This window comes from Penaeus vannamei, chromosome 16 (genome assembly GCF_042767895.1).
Source record: "Penaeus vannamei isolate JL-2024 chromosome 16, ASM4276789v1, whole genome shotgun sequence".
Taxonomy (NCBI): domain Eukaryota; kingdom Metazoa; phylum Arthropoda; class Malacostraca; order Decapoda; family Penaeidae; genus Penaeus; species Penaeus vannamei.
In genome coordinates, this window is record NC_091564.1 from 21,468,337 (window position 1) to 21,487,648 (window position 19,312).

At 38.1% G+C, this 19,312-nt stretch overlaps 1 protein-coding gene across 1 annotated transcript; it reads right to left on the reverse strand.

The window, feature by feature from the left end:
* FIG4 (polyphosphoinositide phosphatase FIG4) lies at positions 1–17,213 on the reverse strand (the record flags this gene model as incomplete). Its single annotated transcript, XM_027353807.2, is given in 21 exon segments — positions 1–589; positions 857–927; positions 3,867–4,043; positions 7,736–7,906; positions 8,045–8,130; positions 8,258–8,372; positions 9,240–9,375; positions 9,539–9,764; positions 10,518–10,644; positions 11,304–11,477; positions 11,679–11,877; positions 11,985–12,087; positions 12,279–12,371; positions 12,607–12,711; positions 13,023–13,251; positions 13,730–13,814; positions 14,490–14,590; positions 15,834–15,952; positions 16,177–16,389; positions 16,753–16,851; positions 17,119–17,213. Coding segments are annotated over 21 exon segments (2,895 nt in total). The 3' UTR covers positions 1–404.
* Positions 17,214–19,312: the final 2,099 nt, after the last annotated feature.

Here is a 19,312-nt window from a genome sequence, read left to right on the forward strand (position 1 = left end):
TGGATATAACCTATTTTATTGTTTTTAGTTTATCTGCAAAATAATGGTAAAAGTGAAATATGCAAATTTATAAGCATTTATTTAACAACTGGTATACAAGTCTCTGTTACACAGCTAATGGAAATTTTTACATTAATATTGTTACAATATTTCAAATCTTTGGTATGAAATCCTAAGTAATTCTAGAGGAGCTATGATAAATTGGTTCAAAATATAGCCATGTGATAATGTAACTTGAAATCAAAAAGTAGTTGAAAAGGTCATCTAAAATTTGCAACATGCTGCAATGTTATTTCATCTATATTAAATGTATTAAAATAAAGATAAATATGTAATTGTGCCACATATGATAATGTCCAGAACCAAATGCATGGATGATCACAATGGATGGCTAACAACACTAATTATGAGAAGCTAGCAAACTTTCTATACATTAAGAGGTCTCTATTTGCTGGAGGTTGAGGTCCTCTGCGTGCCATGGCGACAAAATTGCCGTAGATTTCTTTTGATCGTCTGGGAACTGTAGGTGGGTCAGTCTCAATGGAAGAATCCAGGCAGAAACTAGACCTCTGAATTAGAACCAGAGGAGCTGTAAAGAAAATGGTACTTAATTGTTAATGTAAAACAAAAGTTTCTATTTTCATAATAGATTCAATAAAAGCTAATTCTTCTGGCTGGAAACCTACCATTTTCTCCTTTCCTTTTCCAAGAAACTGAGAAAAAATCTTTTATCCTTAATAATTGCATCAATTTTTACAAAGTCCAAATAGGCACACACTGACATTGATTGTGGTGCAGATGCAGATGCACTTGTGTACTCACACACACATGCAAACATAAAATTAAACACTCTTACCTCCTACACTGCCACTAATTTTGGCAGATTTTGATAAAGGACCATTCGTGGCTTTGTAGATCTGCTCATACCTGAAATATGGAATAAAAATATTTCAGAATAGATGATGGTTTCTTTATAAATTTCAAGACATGGAAAGCTCTAATGCAAATCATCTTGCTCTTTCCTTATCTTTTTCTTAAGGGGACTGTCTCCCCTAAAAAAAGGCTAAAAATGGGAATTTTCAGCAATATGTGATTTATGCATTTTTCCCAAAATTTAATGCATTAGAAAAAAAATATGAGTTGATTTATGAAACCTATAAGCTATGAGTTCAAATGCATTGGTAGGAGCGGGAAGGGTTTCAACTCCCCCTCCCTTAAGTGATTCTATGAAAATATGCCTATGGTGACCTCTATCAGACCAACATTTCTGTGTGTTTCACATATATTGTAACTTACTTTAAACCTTAATAAAGTTTCCCTGTGGTTAATGACCCCACATTTATTTTTTTTTTTATTTCCTTAGGAAATCTGATTTATATTTCTTTTTTGCAAATATAATTTTTTCTAGGAGTTCCACCTATCTTGTTTTTGCTTATACTTTCTTAGTCAATCATTCCTAGGTTTCCCACAGGCCTTGACCATCCAGGATTATCTCTAGTTGAGACAAACTTTTGGGTGGGATCAACCTCAAGGAGTTGTGCTAATAACAGGTCCTATACAGGAAAGCTGGCAGTATCACGCTGTGAAGACGCATATCTTAGTCCTTCTGCACAGGACCTCCAAATACTCTTCTTGAGCAAGCCCAGCTTCCAGGCCAATCCATCTACTGACTTCCTGGTCTGACAGCCCAGAATCATGGACTATACTACCAAGATATTCTAACCTCTGTGTTACTTCTGTGTCCTCACTGCAAACATGTACAGAATGATCAAGTTCTCCTTGCAGGCCCCCAAAGACTTTTTGATCTCAGACCAAGAGACCTCTAAATCCATGGACTTCACCTCAGTTAAATGCATCAAGAGCTACCACAAAGGCCTCCAAAGACTCAGATAAGATGGCAATATTGTTAAAAGTTAGAGGTCAGTGAACTTGACACTGACCACAGTGTTGCTTCACAATGACTTGGGATGATATCTAATCCACAAGTGTTGATAGACTTGGTGCAAGAACACAGTCTTGAGTTCCTCCTGAATTTACAGGAAAGAAGCTGGACAAACCCCCATCACACTTTACAGCACTTTCAGTTTCTATATGAAGGCTTGTTCTTAAACCAAAAGACTTTGTTGGGATTCTGCTAAATCTAAGGAGGAGGTCGATGTAGGCTATGAGAGGCCCAGAACTTAACTCGTGAGGGTGCTCCAAGAATACTTGAGGAATAAGAAAAAAGTCTATTGTGGCCTTGCAAGAAGTTTCTAGTCTAGTGCCTCAGTGGGTGGTCTTTGAAATGTAACATGTAAGAGTGGTACGATGTGACGTAAAAGTACGACAAAGGAACAATATCACCAGAGGACTCCAGGCAACATGCGGGCAAGACGGGCAGTCTGGCTGGAGAGCACATGGTGATATCTAGTACATATAAAGCCAGTACTCTTCTGCGATGCTTTGTAATTGCACATTTGATATATCAGTAGCCAGCAATAAAGGACATAACAGAGATATGTGTTTCCTGCCCCCTGTTGATCTTCAATATGTTTCATAAGAGAGTGGACCCCTTACCTGTATGCTGAGTAATGAAATGCCCTGGTAATTACTGCAGTCCCAGCAATCCCCTTTCCCTTTCCAGAGAGTGATGACTGCTAGATGGTAGTCAGGAAAGCATACACTCCATAAACCATGGGTTCACCACCAGCCTGTAGCAGTTCAGCAGGGATGCCAGATACCTACTGCTCTACCATCCCTATACATTCTAGCTGTGATAAAGCTCCCATATATTTTCAAAGCTCACCCTAATTTGAGGGAAGTGTTTTACCCCATCCCAATAATTTAAAAACTGCATGTTTTCATTTAAAAAATAGTTAGAGCATTATGCTAAATTTACATATTGTAAAAGTTATGTTGAAACGAGAATGAATGAGTCTGACTGGTGACCAATGCATTGTTACAGCTCAATTGCCAACTCAATTAACATATATATACTTTGCACCAAACTGCTGTAAATATGTGTTATCTTTAAAATATAGTAAAACCTCACGATGGATAATGGATTATAGAAACTTCTCTTTGCAAATCTCATTTCACAATTTTTTTTGTGTCAGTAGATATATTAAGACATAGTCTTTGTGAAACAGATGTGTGGTATGACTTTTTTCCTATCTTTCTCTCAGGTATGTAAGAAATATATTATTTTTCTTTAATCTGCAAAAATCCTAAACTTTAAAAAGTTATAACACTAAAGAAATCAAAATCAAATAAAGTACCATGAATGAACACTAGCCACTATTTTACGGAAGAAAATTATCCATATCATATCTCCATAGACCAGGAGCTGCAGTATCTCCCAAAGATTTCAGTTTTTTGCCAAAAAATGCCGTTTTTTTATACTTTTTCAGTCCTATTAAAAAAGAGAAACAAAGGAAAAAAACAAGGAAATGAATTAATGAAAATAAGTTTAAAAATCAAGACCTGGCCATTACACAAGGATAAAACTGTAAAAGTCTTTGCTTAAATGCTAAGTCTCACATTCTGCGGCCCTTGCATTTTCACTTTCCTATCCTTCTCTCTCTTTCTGGCTGTCTGTCTGTCTGTCTGTCTCGTTCATTTGTTTAAACCATTCATTATTAACAAACCATTTCCTGTTTTTAAAATCCTCTATATGGCTTTCCTACTTAAAAAGTACTGGCCAGATCATTATCAGTATTATTTTCATTAGCAAAGAAAATCATATTTCCACCAAGTATAATATATTATTCTTTTGTAGTATGAAAGTATCTCATCTACATTATATTACCTCCTCCATCTACTTATTTTCAAACTGCCACTACATGTATACATATACATATATATATATTTTTGCGTATCCAACAAACCTTTTGTAGATAGTATTGTCAGCTCGTGATGGTTCATGCAAGTATTCTCCATAAGTCTCTGTCATAGGTGGGAAGAAGGAGACCAGAGAAAGGTTGGGAGTGTTATCTTCTTCAACGTCACTTGAAGCACTTGCCACAGACAACTCATCTTCATCACTGGCTTCACTTTCTGTTGAGCTGCAAAAGATATTTATGAATAAAAATGAATATTTATGATTAAAAATATGCATGTTATATATACATAAAAAAATAAATCCTACAAAATCCTACAAGAACTAGTTACTCTATGCAGATATGCATAGGAATGCATGAATTTCACTTGGTAATACTAATCAATTAGCACTTCAATGTCCTTTTTTCAAAAATATTTATTAAATCTTAAAGCAATATATTAAACGACTCCTTATGTTTCATAAACCCTTCGTCTACATGTGATATCTCCCATGGTTATCATCATCATTATCAGGAGCTAACGCCGACGGGGGCGCATAGCCGCGTCCACATTTTGCTTCCACCTTTTGGGATCCCTCATCGGCCCATCTCGAGCTCTTCCCGACAGGTTTGATCGATCTGCCCAAGCCATGACCTCCTAGGTCATCCCACAGGCCTCCTCTACCCAGGGTTGTCTCTTAAAGAGACAACCTGATGAGCAGGATCAGCCTGTGGAAAGCGAGCCAGGTGGCCATATAGCCTGAGTTGGTGATCCCGGATTGGGCAGGTAACAGGTCCTGTACCAGTCTCATCGTGCAGCCGTTGGTTGGACACATAGTCCTGCCAACAGTACCCCATGATCCAGCGCAAAGACCTATTACAAAAGGCATCAAGACGAGACTCCAGGGCACAGGATAATGTCCAGGTTTCACTACCATAGAGCAAAACTGGCGGTGCACGGTTTCTATGTCGCGCGGACACTATGACCTGGAAGGAAAGTCGCGAAGCTGTATGACGGGGGTGACTCCGTGTCTGGCGGACACTATGTCGCGGTGACTGTGTCGCGCGAGGCGTCGTCCTCACATAACCTGGTCGTCGGCTGACCTTACCTTGTATATCGCAGTGACTGTCTTGCGCGAGGTGTCCGTTGACCTTATTACTCTAACTTCCGCTACTGCTTCAACATTGCGGACAGATGACCTTATGTTTCAACATTCCTTTCAGCCGTGTGCCTTCTGTCTTGTGATCTTGCTATAATAATGAATTTTCAAGGAGGAGACATCATTCAGCATGGAGAATTCAACCGAGCTTCCATTACCGCCCTACCCCGAGCTCGATGTTTCATCGTACGAGGGATTGAATGAAGATTACCCTCCCCCACCTTCTTTTGTCAATGTCCCCGAGGCCTGTCGCATTATATCGTCATACCGGGCGACTGTGAAACTCAGAGTTGGCCAGCATCTCTTTACGAAGGAAAAGGACCACCAGGACAAAGTTCTGTGGAGATGCGAAGACAGAACCTGTGGTGCCAGGGTTCACACCATCAATGGGGAAATAGTGAAGTGGCAAAACCCCATCCACAGACATCCTGCTGTCCCTGGGAAGGCCGAGGTGGAGGAGATACTAGCAGCAATGAAGGAACGTGCTGCCGCAACAGCAGAGCCCATCTCACATATTGTCAACACATTTTACGCTAGAGTTGAAGTCGGCTGGGCTCATCTAATACCAACGGTAGACGCCATCAAGAGGACGCTGAGGCGAGTGCGGCAAAAGGCAGGTGTGTCTGATCTTCAGCCATTTCGGACAACGTTAAGCGGAGAGGCCTTTCTTCGTTATGAAGATGATGGGATGATGATCTTCGCAGCAGACTCTGATTTGAAATTTCTTGCCGAGTCTCGTCATTGGTTTGGTGATGGAACGTTTAAAGTGGCCCCTGTCGGATACAAGCAGCAGTACACACTCCATGCATACTTTGGTGGTATAACATATCCTTGCGTCTATGCATTGTTGCCTGGAAAGAATGAAGAGATATATAATAAAATGTTGTACGAGGTGTTGCAGCTAATACCCCCTGGCTTATCATGCAATCCAGTGACAATAATGACAGATTTTGAGAAGGCAGCAATGAACGCCTTCCAGAGGAATTTTCCGAGTGCAGAGGTTGCTGGATGTTATTTCCACCTGGGCCAGTCTGTCTGGAGACGCATCCAGAATCTTGGCCTCGCAGCGCGGTATAGAGAAGATGCTGCCTTCGCCATCCGGGTCAGGAGGTTCCTGGCTCTGGCATTTGTTCCGCTGGCTGACGTCCACCACTACACGAGGATACTCCTTGCAGACGAAATTTCCAAGGATGATGGGCTTCTGGACTTGGCAAAATATTTCCAGGAAACCTATGTCGGCCAGCTGATTCATGGTGACATGGAAATTCCTGGGAAATTTCCATATCAGACATGGAACATGTATCAACGAGTGAAGGATGATCTGCCCCGAACAAACAATGCATTGGAAGGATGGCACAATGGGTTTGCCAGGATGTTACCGGACCACCCTCAGCTGCCGCTGCTCGCTGCAAAATATCAAAAGGAGCAGCACAAATTGGCTCTGAATCGCGAGCACCATGCAGCTGGCAGGAAGCATCCCTCGAGTCAGAAGAAGTACCAGCTCGTAAATAAGAAGATTAAATCCCTAATTACAAAATTAGAAACTTATACGCTTGTAGATTTGCAATATCTAGATCAAATAGCCAAAGTAATGGTGATCCCCACTGAACAATAAAGGTATGCTCATCAAAAAATATATCATTAATACCTAAAGAAAAAGAAAGATATATGATCATGTATCATACCAGTGTTATTATGTATTCTATATACTAAATTATTTTTGCTGCACTTTCAACACCTTCCTAAATCTTATCTGTCAATAATGAACAGCGATGTACTGACATAAATGGCAACGTGGCTTCCCCGCGACATTTTATCCGCTTGCGAAACGGACGCCGTGTCACAGCGCGATGTGGCTACATTAGGTCCGCGACATAGTGTCCCAGCGACATAGTATCCTAGAACCAAACTGGCATTATCAGGGCCCTGAAAACCTGTAGCTTGGTCCTTCTGCACAGGTACCCTGCTGCCAGGCCAATCCGTCTGCTGACTTCCTGGTCTGACAGCCCAGAGTTATGAACTGCACTACCAAGGTATGTAAAGCTTTCTGTGACTTCAATGTCCTCGCCGCAAGCACGTACTGACCGAACAGGTTCTTCTAGCAAGTCCCCAAAGTCCTGGATCTTGGTCTTGGTCCAGGAGACCTCTAGACCCAAGGGCTTCGCTTCATTACTAAATGCATCGAGAGCTGCCACTAGGGTTTCCAAAGACTCAGATAGAATGGCAACATCATCGGCAAAGTCAAGGTCTGTAACCTTAATATTACCCAGTGTTGCTCCACAGTGACTTTGAACGGTAGCTCTGCCTAGTATCCTTCAAAATTTTAAATTAATAAAAATTATATAAAAATGAAAGCTTTTAGGAGCTGAATATTGCTTGCAAACTACATAACGAACCAGGCACAAATGGGAAACTGTCTCTGTGTGCCAACAGTGCTGCGATCATGTCCACTTGCCATACTTTTTACCCATAGATATTGGGTTAAATCATAAATTTCAATTCATAACTTATTCAACAATTGTCCCCTATTACTGATTGTTTAACTATCCCTGTCTATAAACACTTTGTATATAAAAAACAGATTCAAATAAATAAAATGTAATAACAGTGCCATTTGTAAAAACCTGAAATATAAAAGTAATCATAAAAAAAGGAAATAATTTTGTTGTAAACAATCCTTTTTACCTTCACAAATCTTAAAGAACCATAACTACTTTGGTAACTTCTTACACTTAAGACATGCAAACAGATATACTTGTGTTCTGTTCTCATTCCTACCTAGTTCCACTTGATGCTGTTGAGGATGTTGAAGCCTGACCAGTCATAGTGGGATTCTTCTGTGATGGTGACCCACTACTCTGATTACGAGATAACTCCTCTTGCCTCTTACCTGGACGTCTCCGGACACTAAAGGGGCTCTCATCAGTTGTGAAGTTTGGCATGTAATCTCTGAAATGTTAAGCAAGAGAATTGCAGAATTATAAAACTGAGAATGAGATATGACTCAGACTATGAAGATGTCTTGCCTTGTCAAGCAAAAGCCAACAACAAAGGTGGGTTAGCCCATAACAAGAAATAACAACAAACCTGACAGAATGGCTCATCTGGTAGCTGAACAGCTCAGACAGGACACAGAACTCTGAGGGTCGATGGTGGTCTGTGTACAAGTCAATCTGAGAGGTAAAGCATGAAATTAATACAGTACTATAACAACATTCATGAAAGTTTAATAATAGTAAATCATTTATAATGAATCAATAATCAAACATCTCATAAATCTCTGATGCCTTGATGCCATACCTTGGGCTCCTGGCTTCGCACTGGCATAAGGAGAGAGACAGACTTCCTGGTTTCCTCAAGAGGCATTGGGAGATCTGACAACATTGCTGAATCCCACCACTGTGTTGTGCTGCGGCTGAGAGAAGGGAAGAGAAAGGGAGGTAAACATTGACCTACTGTGTCTGTGCTCTCTATATTATATTTCCAGCATATACATCCTTTAAATGTGTACATCATTATCATACAAGTTTGGGTGTCCATATAAAACATTTAATATTTCTCTCCTTTATACTTTATACAATTATCTTGTATTCTTCCTTTATACTATTATAATTATACTATTATACTCCATGCTAACTTCATATGCAATATAGTTAAGTGTAAATGGTCAGCTTTTATTAACATTTACTTACAACAGAGGGGATGCTTGAAAAGTAAATTGTGTATGCACCTGCACATCCAGACCTACTATAGCAGGTTTACTACATTATATACTGTATATACTGCACTCCCTTTATGTTATATGTTGCATTATGTATGCTCGTATGAAGTACTGAAAAGACAGAGTAAGGTGTTATGACCTGACCTTTCATGAATGGTCAGGTCATACTACCATCTTACTCCTTACTTGATACACCTTCACATAGAGATAACTACAACCTACACACCTACCCCTGCATACAAACAGACACACAACTGACTATCTCCTTGAGGCCAAACTGCTACTTATACTGTTAACCTATACACCAAAATTTAAGGATAATATAAAATCAAGCTGTAACCTGAATATTGGATTATGATAACAGTTTTATTCTTGTTTATTATGAGAAGCTGAAGAACAAAGCTAAAAAATAGTAACTCACAGAACCAAGGTCTATAAATCCCAATTATGAAACATGGGCTATTTCTATTAGAACTTCTCAGTGATAAAAGTGAAAGACATTGATAGATCCAAAATGAGCTTTGGATGTGTGATGGGGATAATTGCTATGATGTGGCTCACTTGTGGCAGGGACGAACACCGCGGGAGAGAGAATGATGCAGGAGATAGTCTGATGGTAGTTCCCAAATTGGAACAGAAGCTTCACTTGGGATATAAACACCCAGGAATAAGTTTATTGCATTTTGCTTTTCTGTATCTGTAAGTTAACAGGAATCGAAAAATGTCTCAGTCTTTTAAACCAATTTACTTATGTCTGATGGTCCCATGAGTTAAACTTATTGCATTTTGCTTAATTGCAGTTTTAAACTTCATGAAAAGCAGACAGCCCATATAAATATCCAAAAGAGAATAAATCTTACCTGAGAATGTGTTGCTATAGTATCTGGAGAGTGTCTGCATGATGTCGTTGCCCTGACTGGTCCAGGGAGCTGTGCGGCGATAGGTCTTGATTCTGTGTACCAGCTGTGACCCTCCATACTGAAGAGCCAATGTGTCTCCATGATCTTCATACATTTCCTCTAACATTCGCACACAGTCACTATCAAATTCCAGAGCAGGCCGATCCAAGACACCAAGTGCATACAGCTGAAAGTTGTACATTTAGATTTCTTCTATCATCTTTATTATCATGATTATTAATTGAAAAGCAAATCACAACTGAAAATGGAGGTAATATAGCAGGTAAAGTGATTTAACAAAAACTAAAAAAGGAAAAAAAGGAGTGAAGGAAGGATAAAAGACTGATAAATGACTACCAAAAAATGTCTTTAGTTAGTCTTTACTTGTATTAGTCTTCTCCCTATAATACAATACAAGCCATATTTCTAAACAGTTCTTCCAGTAATAAGTAATGTGTCCTAGTGATCAGTAGCATCTAATAGGTTACAGTTAACCTCCAGCTCTAGTAATATTAGTTCTGTAAAATAAAAAATTCACTACTGTAATAACAGCTATCAGTAATATCATCAATATCAAATACTGAATTTATAACAGAGAAGCCAGTTTTAAGATGTTCTGACTTCTTATTATCATTGTGAAGTACTGTAAAACTTCTGCACATCTCATTTAGTAAGTGATTAGATGAAGAAAAAACAAGAATATCATAATCAAGTAAAGAAAAACAAAACTTAAGAAATAATAATGTAGTAATAATAAATCAAAATAAGAAGAGTAATGAAACAAGAGAATTATAATAAATGTTGGAATAAAAGTAAAAAAAAAAAATAAATAAAATTCTGCCAAGAATTATAGTATTACCTGACTATACTCATATACATATACACTGTACATGTATATACATATATTTACATTAAACATGCAGCATATACAGTAAATTACCTGGAAGCCCAAGGCACACTTTCCAAGACAAAACTGTGCTGTGTTGGTGCGATCAAGGCAGTCTACACAGTTCACTCTTACAACTCCAGTTTGTTTTCGAACAAAGGGTTCATTTGGAGTAAAGTTCCTATGAAAGGTATAAATAGATCAAAGTAAGATTTTACTATGACCATTACATCTATTCATAAATACATTGAAACACTGAAAAATTGATATTTGCAAACTGAGACATCATTTTCTTTATCAGGCACAAATTTAAAACATAAGTAAATGCAAAAGAATATATCCATCAGAAATCATATCATCATGTTTATGAATATTACAGTAATTTATGAAAAGAGAAGTGTTCTTTAAATGCAGTCATTTCATACTCATTAATGTACTTCCAAATGTTGGTACAAAATTTCGTAATCTTTTCTCTACTGCTGGAGATGGTGGTGGAATGGGGACATCATCAACTCATAAGTCCATTTTTTATAAGTCTTCTGGGAAACTGGTACAAGTACTGATGAAATATTGCACACCAAGCATTTGAGTCAAGGCAATGCAGACTAGATCAAGTAAGTAACAATGACACAAGAAAATAAATGTGCTAGACATCAAAGGACTAGATCAAGAAATACACCATTTTGAGGCCATACTGATGTGAGGTCATATAGATCTGGGTGTTAGATAATATAAAACCTTAGATAAAATGATGAAATAAATACATCACATCTGATCCCTAATGAGGGAGGAAATGACACCAACACCACAAAAACAACTCATAAGACTAATGCTTCTTACTTTCTGGACCCAAAGTTATGATCACCCTGCGTGCTTGTCCTCTCCATGTGACGATAATGAGCATTTGGATTTAGGTGGTGGCTGTAGTATGGGGCTGAGCTCTGGAAGATCCCTGTCTTCTTAACTGCACGGTAGGCAATGTCTGATAAGCGGCTCATCACATTCTCATCTTTCCTGTGGGCAGAGTTACTTTATGAGTTTGTGGGGAAAAATACTTTCTCTCTCAAAGATATAATACACTCAAATTTAAATTAATCCCTGTATACAAATGTAAATTTATATGTGAAGTGTATATTTGTGTGTGAGCATGAGTGGTATATATGAAAGATTATTGTTGTGCCATGAAAAATACATTTCAGACATAGGAATACTTACTGTTTATTGATCCTTGCCATATCTACTGCAACATACTGTAGTCTGAACTGAGGAGGAAGGGTGATGTTGAGCTGGTCAATCAGTCTACAGTATTCTGTGTTGAGAATCGACTCATGAGGCCGCCGCTCACGTCTCTTTACCAGATTCAGAATGACAATTGGAGAGCCAAAACGTCGCAGCAATTCATTGAAGTGTTTCCCTATTAACAGTTAAGTAAAAATATGAAACATTATAAAATTTACCACATCCATTTCTCATATAACATCATTGCAATTTTATGAAAATTCTGATTCTGATCAAACATACCTGCAGTTTCAGCATATGGATCCATTACGTCAAAGGTGATCGGTGGTTTTGGGACCATCTTACTGACATCCTGCGACCAATGCGATGGAATGGAGCCTCGAATCTGGCATGTAATGTGGGTCATGTCAATGTTTTATGGTTATGCAATATTACAGACACATATACCAATATCAGATTCTTAATAAGGAAATTGGATATCCTTGTATGTAAAAAAGAAATACCAATAAAAATAGTAGGTAAAAAAAATAACAAGCTTTATAATTTCTCCCCTCCTGCATGATGATGTCCTCTCACCTGAACAAAGGATGTGAACCTGCCCACTTGCAGGGATGTAACATGAGCATCCCAGACCAGCTGCTCTGTCTCTACCTCATTAGCCACGTCACCCTGATATATTTACATAATGTACATTAGCTTAAAGCAATAATATGATCAAATGTAATGCATATACTCTGCATGACATCGATATATTACATATTCTTAAGATGGTCTTGTATGAGCAAAATTCATTTTGGAAATTTAGACCACACCACACGATAACTTAATGAGTAACAAAAAAATTGGAGAAAGAAAAAATTTGAGATTTATAAGATGAAGAAACATATTATACACAGAGTTATACCTCAAAGTTGGCCCCACGTTTGAGGAATCTTGTCCCTGCATAACGGCATGACCTGCGAGCTATGAGGGTGAGGAAGAATGAGCGTCCATACACGGAGATGTTACTCTGAAAAGGATAAGCATAGCCACTAACTTACAAAACACATTATTTATCTACTGGTTTTACTTACCCACATACAGCTACATCAGCTATACTACTTCTTTTTGTTATATTTGTAATATTAATGGGAAAAAAATTACAACTGGCATTCATATATATTTTTACTATATATATGTAGAGGGGTATAATTTCAACTGAATCACAATGTAAGGATGCAGTAATATTACAAATTTCTTGTAAATTGTAATAGAACAAGTAAACATGTATGATGGCAAATATTAGAAACAAATTAAACATGACTGATGGATGATACTCACCTGAGCAACGAAGCCATGGGTGATAGGCAGGATCCAAGCAGGGTGAAGGCACTTTTCCACTGGCTTCAGGAGGTAGGAGTTCCAAACGTACTTCTTGTTTGGTGTGTTTCTTATACCATATATCATAAACCTTTTCTTTTTCTCTTTTTCGTCTTTTGGTGACGAGTTAGCTTCACTGTCTTTTCTATGTGGATTTGTTGTCTGGTTATTGTCAGCACATGTCTTTTCTCTGAAAAACAAAACATTATATTTTAAATCAGAACCTAATGTTCATCCATAGCAAGCATCAATAAGCAAACTTTAAAAAAATCAATTATATTTGGTATTCTGAATCTTACTTATTTGTACCCTCTATTACTTCTGATTATCCCATATATCCTTCTTTATACTACTCAAATTTCAACCCTACTTGCTCTATTGCACAGCAGAGCAAACCTTTCAGATTTATATACCAAAGTGAAATACCACATCTTTGTCCCATCTTTCATTGCCACAACTTTTCTATAACAAAATGAAGACAAGAAAAGGAGAGAAAGAAAGAAACAAATATATATATTTACACAAATACAGAGACACAGTATAAGTCACAGAAAAAAAAACAAAATATATATATATATATAAACAATTACAAATGTACAAACAAAAATGTGTAGCAGGTTTCTACAGTGTCTCTACATAGTAGTAAGGATGGTAAAACATCCACTTACTCTGGTTCTTTAGTGTCCTCTTCTTTTTGGTCCTTTGGGTTCAAGGACATATTAAGGAAATCCTCCGCCTTCTCAACCTCTCCAACTGCAGTGAACATTTGGTTTGTAAACTAACAAATTAAGATTAGTATTCTGTCTGTGAAGTTATACTGAGGTTTGTAAACTAGCAAATTATGATAAGTATTCTGCATATGTGTGTGTGTGTGTGTGTGTGTGTGTGTGTGTGTGTGTGTGTGTGTGTGTGTGTGTGTGTGTGTGTGTGTGTGTGTGTGTGTGTGTGTGTGTGTGTGTGTGTGTGTGTGTGTGTGTGTGTGTGTGTGTGTGTGTGTGTGTGTGTGTGTGTGTGTGTGTGTGTGTGTGTGTGTGTGTGTGTGTGTGTGTGTGTGTGTGTGTGTGTGTGTGTGTGTGTGTGTGTGGGTGTGTGCGTGCGTGCGTGCGTGCGTGCGTGCGTGCGTGTGTGTGTGTGTGCATGTGTGCAAATGTGTGTCTGGGCACTTGTGTGTGCACCTGTGTATGCATAATACATAGAATAGATATATGAATATAGAATATATTCATAGCATGAACACCCACATGTGCCAGTATGGACACAAAAACACACATACGTGGATGCTTACACACACACACACACACACACACACACACACACACACACACACACACACACACACACACACACACACACACACACACACACACACACACACACACACAAAAAAAGGGTCATATATACACATGTACCTACTGTAACCTTGCTTACCGCATGGTGTTGGGACTTTGAAGTTGGTGAGAAGTTCCACAGGAATATCCTTTGGGGGGGCCATGTTGTATTGGAGACTGTGTGTCAGGTCATAACTGTAACTAGATGGATCAAAAGGAATTATGCAACTTCTGCTAACAAACAAAACTACTTTCTGGAAAAATGTAAAACTCACTCATAAAATGTTTATTAGCTTTAATATTAGTACTTAGTATTAGCTATAGTAGAAGAGATGGACTGAGAGGTGAATATGGAGAAGGGAAAAGTGGAAGGGTAAAAAGAGAGTGGAAAGAGGAGAGGGATGGGTAAAAGGGTGATGAGGACAGAGACGAATGGAAATAGGGCTTGAGGAAGGGTGGGAACACATGCGGGATAATCAGGAGGAAGGAAGCATTGTTAAATGAATTATGAATAGAAATAGTATAATATGAAAAAAAGTGCATAAATTAACCCCTATGGTCAGTTTACATGACCATCATGTCAAGAAAAAATTTGGCTTGAGGGGCAAGTGACGTGAACATGCTGTCATGGGAATCTGGCTGTGGGCTACGGTGACAAGAACTTGCTGTCGTGAGCATTTTGGCTGGAGGCTGGGGTGATGGGAAAGACTCACCACAAGTGCACAAGCCTCTTAGAGGGTGATAAGACTCATTTGGCATTTGGGAGGGGGCTTTTTCATTTTTTCCATCAATAAACAAGTGTGGAATGTAGTGTCTGTGAGCCATGACTGGAAGAGCATCTGCTCCAGGGAGGAAGCCATTTCTATGCTCAGCATCTTATTCCTAGTACTTCAGTATATTGAATATTGAATATTAAAAAAAAAAAAAAAAAAAAAAAGCCACGAAAACATGTTACTTATTGTTATCATTCTTGCAATAAGTTATGGACTACCTAGAGAAATGATATGGAGACTTCTTATGCTTCTGCATAAAAAGTGAAAATAACATTGCAAAGGGGAGGCATAGAGTCTTATCACTTCACACAAATGTTTGTGTGCACCTGTCAGAGCAGCCACCCACATAAGCCTAATGCTTGTATTTTAGGCCATGTAATTTCTGTAAAGCAATTAGATCCAATGGGTTCAATTATCAAAGAACCATTCACATTTCATTACAAATATATTGAATTTAGAACAATGTTAAGTGTTAATGATTCTCTAAAAAAGTTTATAAGAAAAATGACATATTCTTATTATGTGAAAAAGATACATACAGAGCAGTATCTAAGGTCCTCCTCTTCAATTGTCAGAGTAGAGGGAAAATAATGAGCAGTATCTAAGTCCTCCTCTTCAATTGTCAGAGTAGAGGGAAAATAATGAGAGAAATATGTCAAAGGAACATATACCTAAAGTAAAAATTGGATGACAGATCAATGTTTTGGAAGAGTCGTACATATTTTGGCTCATCATCACGGTTCTTCTTTGTAGACTCATTGGGAATGTAGATCATGGCTGTATCAACAACCTGGGAAAGCACAAGAAAATTACTGCAGACATTCAATAGAATCTTCATATAATGTTAAAAGGGAGAGGCAAGTAGGAAGGTGATAAAAGCAACCTTTTAGTACCTTCAATTAGTAGTAAACCATTAATAGTAAGAAAATGATGATTAAAATCTTTTCTAGGCATGAGGATATATACTTTGAAGTTTATCTTTAATACAACCCAATTTCCTGACCTAGCACTTACCTTGTAAATGGTATGCAAGCCAATAACTGCAACTTTCCGTCTTTTTGTTACCAGTATGATATAATAACCTTCAAGGAACCTAACAAAGCCCACAATACCAAAAGCTGAAACAGTTTTGGCCAGACCATTCACTAGCCTTTGGCCTGACTGTGCTCGGTTCCCCTCGTTGATCATCGACAGAAGTTCTTTTATCTGACGGTGACTGTACTCAACCTAAAATGGCAAAGGGGAGATTACCAAAAAGATCATGAAAATAGCAACTGCAACAATATGGTAATATCAGTTATAAGAAGAAAATCAACAATACAGCTGATAAGATTTTGTGCTTCGATTCATAAATTGTGATTTTCTTTTATGGTTACACCAGAAATCTGTCTCTTTTTTTTCTCAAATGATTTCAACAGAATTTCTTTATCAGAGGATTTTTTCATGCTTCATCAATATGGGGTTGACCAAGATTAAGACGAAAACCTTCTGACAGTAACCTGGCATGTGCATGTGTTTCCATATCTATACTCTACTCTATATTTCTTTATCAATCAGTCGCATTTCTACGCAATCACTTTAGATTGTTACCTTGTCATCTGTTATGTTCAGTGAGTTAGACTCTGTGCGATCAATCTTCAGAACACGGAACTTTGTCTGTGTAATGTTTGAGCCAATCAGGTATAACCTCTGTAAAAAGATAAGACTATTAAGATAATATGAAGTTATATAAATAACAGAATATTTAAAAGTTAAACTTCAATTAAATTTGTGAATAACTTTTTTTCTCAATGAACAACACTAACAGATAATTTAAAAAACTGACTTAATTAAGACAACTATTTTACACAACAAATCATTTTTAGCAAAAAATAATCATTTCTTTAAAACTAAAGACTAGAAGAATTGAATTACTAAAGGTATGAAGTTGATCCATCACTTAATCCAAAATCTTACCGCTTTTGTTTCATATAGTGCCATCTTCTGCAGCCCATTAATAATGGGGAAAAAATGTACCTTTGTCTCATTCCCCTCCATCTTTTAGCAACCTTCTGAAATAAATAATAATACTCAGTCTATGTAATGTAACACAATAATTATTTACTAAAGTGCAAAAATGGCATTTACCAAAGTTATGTCAATTTCTTTATAAAATACAAAATCTGCAAAATTATTATGGAACAAAGATATGAACCATAGTGCAACAACACACATACATCAAACACATTAAATACACTTGTACAAACAATTTTGTACAGTCACCTCCCACAGAAGGTGAGACACTTGGGCAAGGTAAGGTGAGGAATGGGGGTCTTCAAGCTGGCTGTGATAGTCTGCGTACCTCAAACTGTGTGCAACAGCTATTGGGCACTACCAAAGTTTCAAAATGCAAGTGTCATAAGTAATATGTCACATGGTAATAGAAGGCATGATGATATTATGTTATTGACATAAGTGTTGTGTTTGTATTACAGCAATGTTTCCCTTACATACTTGGTGTACAAACACACAAAAATGCACATGCTTGAGTGTGTGGAGGCATAAACTAACCAAAGATTACACACTGTTGGAATAAAAAAAAAAAAAAAATAAAAGTGCATGCTCAGGTAAAAGATGACACAAGAATGTAAGAGAGAGAGAGAGAAAGAAAGAGAGAGAGAGAGAGAGAGAGAGAGAGAGAGAGAGAGAGAGAGAGAGAGAGAGAGAGAGAGAGAGAGAGAGAGAGAGAGAGAGAGAGAGAGAGAGAGAGAGAGAGAGAGATGGTGAGAGAAAGAGAGAGATGGTGAGAGAGAGATGGTGAGAGAAAGAGAGATGGTGAGAGAGAGAGAGATGGGGAGAGAGAGAGAGAGAGAGAGAGAGAGAGAGAGAGACATGAGAGAGAGAGAGAGAGAGAGAGAGAGAGAGAGAGAGAGAGAGAGAGAGAGAGAGAGAGAGAGAGAGAGAGAGAGAGAGAGAGATGGTGAGAGAGAGAGAGAGAGAGATGGTGAGAGAGAGAGAGAGATGGTGAGAGAGAGAGAGAGATGGTGAGAGAGAGAGAGAGAGATGGTGAGAGATAGATAGAGAGAGATGGTGAGAGACAGATAGATAGATAGATAGATAGATAGATAGATAGAGAGAGATGGTGAGAGAGAGAGAGAGATTTGATTTGATTTGATTTGATAATATTTATTTACAGAACAGCGTACATGCCCTGTAAAAAGCCAGGGTAAGATGCTACCGCATCTATCCAACTGGCTATGCTTATATTTATGTAAAGGGCTATTAGTCAAACATTAGTTCTACATGCCTGAAGGGCTGTGTCATTATGCATACATTATTCACATATCATCTAGTTGGTAAAAAACCTTTTATATCCCTAATCATATTGAAGACAAGACCAGTGTCTATGATAAAATTAATATAATCAATAAGTGCTGGTCTCTGGACAGTGCTATTTGATCGATAGGATGCAGTTTTTGAGCAACAAAGTAAGTAATGTGTAAGATTATGCGACTTGGGCGCCTTGCACATTTTGCATTGGTGATATGTGACTGGCTTTGCCTCCAAAACTGCATCCTGTACATAATGTATAGTGTATTGATACCCTATGCGTAGCCTGGTTAGCGTGACCTGCTGTCTCCGAGACAGTCCATCGTAGTATTTATATGGTTTGTCAGCATCACATGACCTGACAATACTTTCATAATGCCAGATGGTACCATGTCCACTTTTCTTCAATTTTTCAGTGGTCCATACCTGGCCCTCATAATCTCGAAGACAGCTGATAACACGTTTTTTCATTTGACTGATAGATAGCGCTATTACATAATATGGTTCTTCATGGGAAAGCGCTTGTTTTGCTAACTTATCTATGTTGTCACAGGTTGATATCCCTATATGAGAAGGTATCCAATATAGTGATACTTGTATACCCTGCTCGGATAGGCTAGCGATTTGGTGAATGGTATTGATAGTTCCCATGTTTTCTGGATTAAATGCTGTAAGTCTATATAGTGCACCCTGGCTGTCAGAGAAGACGGCTAGGTGTCGCTGCTGTTCAGTACCTTTTTTGACGGCATGGTATATTGCTACTGACTCGGCATCAGTTGTGCTTGTCCAGTTGGAAATTCGCACACTTTCTTGAAGAGCAATATCCTCATGGAGTAATGCT